The 8,574-nt window shown below is 34.4% G+C and overlaps 1 protein-coding gene across 4 annotated transcripts in view; it reads right to left on the reverse strand.

Annotated features, from left to right (window-relative positions):
- Positions 1–6,748: 6,748 nt before the first annotated feature.
- LOC112504066 (vesicle-associated protein 2-2-like) overlaps positions 6,749–8,574 on the reverse strand; it is a 14,172-nt gene continuing 12,346 nt past the window's right edge. For all 4 annotated transcript variants that reach the window (XM_025108039.1, XM_025108041.1, XM_025108040.1 and 1 more), the window contains exon 9: positions 6,749–7,540. In XM_025108039.1, the coding sequence (XP_024963807.1) occupies positions 7,433–7,540 (108 nt within the window). In that variant the 3' untranslated portion in view covers positions 6,749–7,432. The remainder of the gene's footprint in view (positions 7,541–8,574) is intronic.

Here is an 8,574-nt window from a genome sequence, read left to right on the forward strand (position 1 = left end):
TCAGTGATTACAAGTCTGTCTACATATGTGTGAAGATTGCTCAAGCTTCAGCGAATGATGATGAGACCTTCAAGTCATTCCAGCATTCAGCGATCAAAGGAAGCTTGCTTAGCACGATTGTTGTTGTCTTGTCCTTATGAACACAAAGGACAAAACCCGTACCCTTACGAAAATTAGTACGATACGGAGCCGACTAGTCGACTCTATTGTCCACCAACTTTAGGTAAGGATGTATGCTCATAAATAGTGCTTTTTGTACTATTCACTATAGCAAAGGACAAGTCTTCCTCTTAAGGCTTGAAACGCACTCTAACCCTACCATATTGCATTAAATGAATATTTAATGCACTGGGTATAAATAGAAGTGTTTCTTCTCCATGCAGAGTGCGCGCAACTCACTCTCTAACCCTAATTCTTACTTCAAGCATTTTCTAGCTTAAGTAAAGGATCTTCTTTACAGCAATATCTTTTCTTGTATTTGCTAAGACTTTCTGTGTAACCAAAGATTGTTTAGATAGGTTTTCATTACCTTATCCTTCCTTAAACAATCTTGTAAAATCTGTATTGATCTTCTCTATCAATATATATTTTAAATTTGAAAATATTGTGTTTGTATTCATCCCCCCCCCCCTTCTACAAACTGTTTCTCTTCTTGTAGAACCTCACGGGACCAACAATTCTCCCACTTGAATGTAGAACAGCAATGATCTTCTCTTTTGACAATGTAGAACAAAAACAGTAACAATCTACAAAAATTGATCTTTAACAAACTTTCTCTTCAAAGGAAATCTTTATCAGCAAACTGTTGTAAAATTGATTTTCACATTCAACAACTCTCAGACTTTGTAGCATCAGAATAATCTTCAGTAATAATCTCCAGTCGCACTCCTTTTGAGTCTTTTGCAGATCTTTGTTGTTACTCCCCCTTGATCTTTATAACAAATTCCCCTTATAATGTTCGGAATTGAACATTTTATTCATTATTACATACTCCACCATCAATCATACACAAGAATGAATGAAATTTTCCGCGAAAGCCGTCAATTCATAAAATTGTAAGTAGATCTTTTCAAATCCACTTGTTTAATCTTATCATATTAAGGGAAAAGGAAGATAACAACCAATTTCAACGAATGAAATTGTTTTCAATCTTATAAAAATATTGGCCTGTGAGTATAACAAATATACTCAGTACAACGAATGTACTGTATATATGAGACTTTTTTATGCTCATCTCACCAGGTCTTCCATTCAATCATCGATATCTTAGAAAAGAATATCTATGAATGTTTCGGCAAAATAACATATAAAATGGAAAATCTGTGTAGTGTAGAAAGATAAAGCAACAAATGCTTCTGTTTAGGCTAAAAAAGATAAAAGTGTGGACTACACAAATTTATCAGACTCAATTTGTGATCAAAAAGACTTGAAGGGGGACATATATCCTTCTGATTCAATATCAGCTTTCTCTGAATGAGAAATTGATAGATGATGAGCTGTGTGCCTCAAGTGTTATTGAAACACTTATCTGTTGAGAGATAAATGAGTAGTTGGTGGGGTTGTGACAAGAATTGGCCTAAGCTTTGCCTTTTTCAATATTATTCTCGAAAGAATTGAGAACTAATAGATTGTGTGGTATGCCCGGATTTTAGAAGTTTGGAACAGGATTCTTATGTTCTTTTAATCCTGACACAACTCTCGTCAATTCTTTTGTCTCACAGCAACTACCCCTCTCATTTTCATTTTAGTCTCAGCACACAAACCTTTTTGTATATAAAGCTCACTCAGATATGGTTGTTCTTATGGGTAGGTTTGTCGGTTTTGACATTCCATAGAGGTATTTCTGTTAAGCACTTAGTCCCTCTTAAAAATTTACAGTATGCTCAGTTGATCACAATGATTGATCAAAATGTTATTGCAAATAAAGCACAATGATCAGATATAAAACAGATCAAGATATTTGGCTTTTAAGTACAATCAATGAAGGAATGATGCGACAACGATCAGATTACTCGGTATGCGAGAGAAATGAATGAAGATCTATAAGTACGAGTTTACAGATTCTGATTAAAAAAAATGAAGTGTATATCAATCAAGGTAAAAAAAATCAGTTGAATACAAACGAGCGTATTATCACCGAAAAAGATATTATTTTAAGAGACGTGATAATAACAATTTGAAGAATAGCTGAAACAGATATTTGAGTTATGTTCGATGAGAAATTACGCAAGTAAAATCTCAGGAAATACATGTTCAGAAAATGTACTCGTTTCCAAAAAAAATTTGTTCACTTCCCGAAAACATTTATTTAAAACTTCTAGAGACTCCCCCTAGAAAGTAGATTATAGTAATGTTTCAGTTCAACTCAAAATTAAAAAAAAATAAAGGAAACATTTTAGCACGAGTTCCAAACTGTGTATTTAGAAACCACGAACATTAAAGCACAGGTCCTGAACTGTGTTGTTCAAATTGTTTGGACAGTATACAACTCCCCCTGAATTAGTGCATCATTGGAATGATATTCTGATTAGTGCAGTAATGACGCACCTACAAAATCAGATCAAATGGATTTTGGTACCCAAACGAACTTCGGTCCTTCTTTGTTAGTATCAGGTTGCGGGATGTTGTAACTTCCAAACCATCTATTTTTATTAGATATGTTCTTTTTCGCGCTTTTAACAAGATGATTATATGCAAAATAAGTTCCATACCAATTATTGTAATCATACTTGTTCTTACCTCTCCAAAACTTCTGATATCTGTTATCATCAGTCCATCTGTTGTACTGTTTCCTGTTGACAAAATTGGTTGTCTTGCATGTGGAGCACATGATTCTTCTCTTGCTAAGATGAATCAAATCAGTAGTAGATCTCACAAGACAAGGAAGATTATTAGTAACAACAGGGGTACAGGATGAAACAAATTCAGATTTATTGACCCAAATGCTTTTAACCTTAGAAGAGTAATCGGGTGATCTGATGACGTACCCTTGATAGTACTGATTAGAAGAACGAGAATAGTTCTTAGAAATAGTTGATTTAGGGATGCTTCAATAACTGTTCGATTTGGAACAGTCATAGAAGCTGGTTTTACATTGTGAAGGAGAAACAGTTGAGCTTTGAGCACAAGAAAAGTCTTTGACTTTCTGTAAAAGCTGGTCTCTTTCCACAGTAACTAAATCATACTTATTTTTTAGTTCAGTTCTCATCTTCAACTCAGTTTCAAGTTCTGTCTTCAGATTAGACAATTTCCTTGAAGTATCCAGGAGTTTTCCTTCTAACTCCTTTTTAAGCATTTCAAACTTTTTCTTCTGATTATTGAACTCTCTTCTCTCTTCTTCTGAACTGCTTTTCTCATTCTCAGAAGTGATGTCGAACCACTTCTTTTTTCAGCAAGCTCTTTAGCAATAGCTACATATTTCTTTGTGGTATTTCTCTTTTCAAGCACAAATTGCTTCTTCTCTTCATCTAAAGCCTTCTGCTTTAGAGCAATGCTGTCAGACAATTTCTGTGTCTGGCTCATACATTCTTCTGTAATGTCTTTCTTCTCTTTATCATTCTTGGCTYGTTCCAAGATTATCAGCTGCTCAAAATCTGAGATTTGCTTTAACAGTATTTTGGCATTCAACTCGAGAGAGTTTATCTTATCTTCATAAGATATTCGTTCAGCACCAAATCTTTTCTTCATTTCGAAAAATCTTTTCTTCTCCTTTTCAAATTCACTCCTTAACTCACACAAATCACTCTCAGATTTATGAAGTTTTCCAGTTAAGTCCTCAGTATCTGTATTATCTTTCTCAGAAGAATTCATCTCAGTTTGCAGATCTTGAAGTTTATTGAACAATCCTTATTAGCATTACTCCAAGTCTTCAATTCTTCTTCACACTCTTTCCTTGCTTTGTCCAAAGTTCTCTCAAATTCACTAGCCTTAACTAATAAATCCTTTTAAGAATTTTCTCTCAAGATTTTATTTTCACTTTGCAGATCCTTGATAAATTCCTTATCTGCAAAATTCTCATCAAAAATATTAAAGTATTATCAATGTAGTCCTTTACACTGATTTCCAACTCATAAATTTTATTTCTCAATTCCAAATTCTCTTTCTCCAATGAAACTGCCATTTTCAGAAGCAGATTGAATAACGGATCAAATGCTGTGAAATCAATTAAAAGAAATCAAGAACAATTACGCTCAAAAACAAAAACAGAAAACACAAAATCTGATGAGAAATCAGAAAAACAGCGAAAACTATACAAAATCAGTAAAAACAGTCAAAACTGTTGAAAACAGTTAAAAACTGTTAAAAACAATTAAAAACTGTTAAAAACAGTCAAAACAGTTAAAACTGATGAAAAACAATTTACGTGACGGAAAACAGTTCAAGAAATCTTAAACAGTTCAAAAGCAAAAGAAACAGATAAAAGAAGTAAATCAGTAAAACACTGAAAAACCTTAAAAAAAACTTAACAAGTTCGGATGAAATGATAAGAAAATGACCAAGTCTTTTATCCGAGAGTCAAATCCGGGTATGCTTGTTGTCCAAAGAACCCCTAATCCGAACAAAGAGTGATGCGACTAAGCCTAAGTCGGATGATCAACCAAATGATAAAACCAAGTCCAGTCGCCAAGCCAAACTATTACCAAATCCGATCATTGTAACAGGCGGTTTAACTAATCTCGCTCACTATATCCAACGATTTAGAAACCACAAAATAAGTTAAGTCCTAATCCGGTTATAGCTGCAAGCGACTTAGACAAAATCCGGTTACTATGACCAACGATTTAATCCAAACAGCTCACCGAGCCAAGCGATTTAAGGAAATCTGGTCAAGCTGTCCTGCGGATTAGATTAAGATCGCTCAATGAATCGAGCGGATATGTAATCTCCGGTCAAGACTTGTGCGAGGTAGACAATAAATCGACTGGATGGTTGTGATATAAGGCTAATACGGATGACTTGTTTGAGCGATTTGAACCTCACAATGCCAAGCGATTTAGCTAAGCTCGCTCAAGAAGTCAAACAGTTTAGGCTAAGTCCGGTCAAGGCTTGTGCGATTAACAACCTTATCCGGCCAGGCGATGAACTAAGCGATTTATGCTATATCCGGATAAGCCTTGTGCGAGTTATGAGAAATCCGATTAAGCCTCAAACGATGAACTACCTAAACCGGATACCCTTGAGCGATTTACTTGGTCTCTTTGAGCACGATTTAGTGAATACGGTCAAACCAACATTAAGCGATTTAAGAATAATCTGGCTACCTATTCCAAGACTTTGAGCAATTTAGAATTTGGACAAGCGATATTATCTAAGTCTTAAATCCGATCACAAGCCAAAAACAAAATTTTGAAAGATTTAAAAGATGAAATTTGATCAAACTATGACACAAACACAAAAACTTCAAAAATTCATACAAAAACGAATCAAAATTGACCTTTTTGATGAAATTTATTAAGAACACGAATAACTTCAAAAACACATAAAATAAACAAATATCTTAAAAGAATGATTAAAATCTGAAAATTTGTGAACAACAGATATTCAAAAATCAATTACGTACAAGATGATCAAAATTTTAACACACAAACAGAAGATTTAGAAAGATTTTCAGATCAAACTAAAAAAAATATTAAGAACATGAAGAACATGGATGAAGAACACATAAATTCCAGAAAAATATTCTTCCAAAAATCTTCAAATTTCTGATTTCTTCTAATGACTTCTTTGCATTTCCTGTTCTCTGATACCAATTGTTGTTTCACAATAATCAATCTTCAATCTTCTAATACGAATCCATGGCAGAATTTTGATATAGCATTCAAGAACACAATGAGAGAGATGAGAGGAAAAGTCAAATCTTCATAATCTGGTCAAACCTTCTTATTACATACTATGATTTTACAATTAAGTCTCCTACTAAAATTATAAAGACTTACTCTTTTTATAGGGTCAAACATGTAAGCTAAGTCAAAGTCAAACTATTTCTAGAAAAGTCAAACACGATGACTTTTTATACAATTATAGACAATAGTAACCTTTCAAGTCGAATACAATATAACACTGATTTTCAGTCCTAACAGATGAATAAGGTTCACCAAAGAGAGGAGATTTTAGAAATACCTAAACTGCCCTTTAATTGAATTTTTAAGTCAAATTACCAAAATTATTAGTTTCCTAATTTATCTATTGATTTGTGGTTGAGATTGGATCTCACAGTTACCACAAACTAACTAATTCTTCCTTGAATGGTCCTCTAGTATATATATACATATATATTAGGGTTGGCTTGTAGTGAGAATGAGAAGGGTAAAAATGAATTTTCATCCTCTTTTGATCAATCCTAATTGAAGATATCCCCTAAATTAACACTAATAAGAACCACTACATAAATTCCTTTCTCAAGCTAACTCATGGTTTGTTTTGGGATTAAAAGTTAGCATGAGTCCAAATCTTTTCTTACACTTCTCACTTTAACTCTTATGACCCTTCGTCAATCTATATAAACGAAGGATCGTGTGATAATAGGAATTAAGATGAGAATGAAGAGGAATTTGTACCCTTGATTACTTTTAATCTCACCTTTCACCTCATGAATTACGCTTCTCACGAGAATTGATAGATACATAAAGAAGACTACTTTTGCATGCACCTAATTGTATCATTGTCAATACTAACTTGCAAGATAATCAGATTTATAAAAATAATCAGTTCAAACATATAAAACGTCATCGACGGACAACACACGCGATACCAAAAACTAATTTAGTTAAAAAGACATCAAGCAACTTTACAAACTTTTGATCTACCGGCAAACGGATGGACCAATTACATAAGGACCGGTCCAATCATGTTGGAGGTCGGGACGAGCAATTAATAGGTTTGCCCACCTATAATCGTTGATGTTCAGCGTTTTACAACAAAAAAAAAAACATGGAAAAACATAGCTTATGAATGACCATTTTCAGTCGAGTCGATCAGTGACTAAGAACGGAATCAGATGCGGGAAATCGGTTCACAAAGAAGTGATATAAATAGGAACCACAAAATGAGAAAAAAAACCAGCCAAACGGTAAACGATTAAAACAACTCGTCTCTCCACGACTTGGGACTAATCCAAAAGCAGAAACACCATCTGATACCATCTCTAATTTCTATACCATCATTTCTTCCTACAATTATCATACAATTCGGATAGCAATATTCCTAACGCAGCGAAAGAACGATCGACCGTTTGGCACCAAGACTATTCATCCCCGTGCACGAAGGAGTAACGTTGTGGTCGCTCCATTGTTGCTGGTTAACAAACTATATGGACACAAAGCAGAAGAAGAGCATATGGTAGGTGGGTACTACTTTATTAAGAACTTGCACATATAGACACTTAAAACCAGGCACAACTTAGCTTTTATAAACATAAGACGGCTTTTGTTGGTCAGCAGTGCAACAAGTATCCGAGATAGAGGCTCACAAGCCCCACCATAAAAACAAACAGCAACGGAAATCCCACCTGCGCCCTGTGTCTCTTATTTCTTAGCAAATCCTGCATAACAACCACCATCAATAAATAAAAGCCACTCGTATTTTACAGCATACATGTCCTTAATAAGCATTAAGGGTGCGTTTGATGATTGGATAAGACAAAATAAAAAACGTGTGGCCTAGGAAAGACGGAACTTAAGTAGGACAAGAATGAGTTTTTTTGTCCAATAAAATAGGTGGAACAAAAATTAGGGAGATAGAGGTATTCACAGAAACAAACGCTCTACTCATTGAAATCAATGTCAGGTAAGCGTACTTATCATGAGACCAATAAATTTAGTCAAACAAGCAACCGATTAATCGCATGCAGGATGTCAATTGAATCATGTGTAGTTCTGTGATATTTAGTATACTTGATCTCCAATTTCTTAACAAAGTAAGGCATTAATTGGCAAAACTCTCCAAAGTCGCAACAGATTAGTCTTAAAAAAGCTACTCAACCTATCATCTTCTTTCAATTAATCCAGTATGCAAGTAAATGAAAAAAGTTTACAAGTTTAAAGGGGAAAAATGCAAGTTTCCTTTGGTTTCCTATTTTGTGTAACAAATAATTTTTTCCACTCAAATCAATGTAATAGAGTTTCAAAATTTTCCTATTTCATACCACCCATTTTAACCACTAACCTGATATCTTGTAACATTTGAGAACATGGATGTCAAGTTTATCGTCCCATTGCCATAACCCTTCTATAGACAGGTATCCACGATTTCGGATGCAACAAGATCAGCAGATTACAGGTCAAAATGGATATAAAATAGAAAATTTTGAAGCTTTGTTGTATTGATTGAGAAAAAAAGGTTCCCCGTTACACTAAATAGAAAACAAACCGAACTTTGTTACAATTTGACACACTTTGCCATAACAGGCTCGCATTTTATATCAACCGAAGTAGCTTCGTTCTCACTTTTAAGTAGTCACAGGCATACGAATTCAGTTACTGGGGTTACAGGTAGACCCGAACCTCCCTGGAGGTCAAGGGTTCAAACCTAACTTTTAGGAGTGTGCGAGTGTTTTGTTGTATATAACAGGCTCGC

Source organism: Cynara cardunculus, unplaced genomic scaffold (assembly GCF_001531365.2).
Source record: "Cynara cardunculus var. scolymus isolate 2C unplaced genomic scaffold, CcrdV1 Un_Scaffold_4520, whole genome shotgun sequence".
In the NCBI taxonomy this organism is placed as follows: domain Eukaryota; kingdom Viridiplantae; phylum Streptophyta; class Magnoliopsida; order Asterales; family Asteraceae; genus Cynara; species Cynara cardunculus.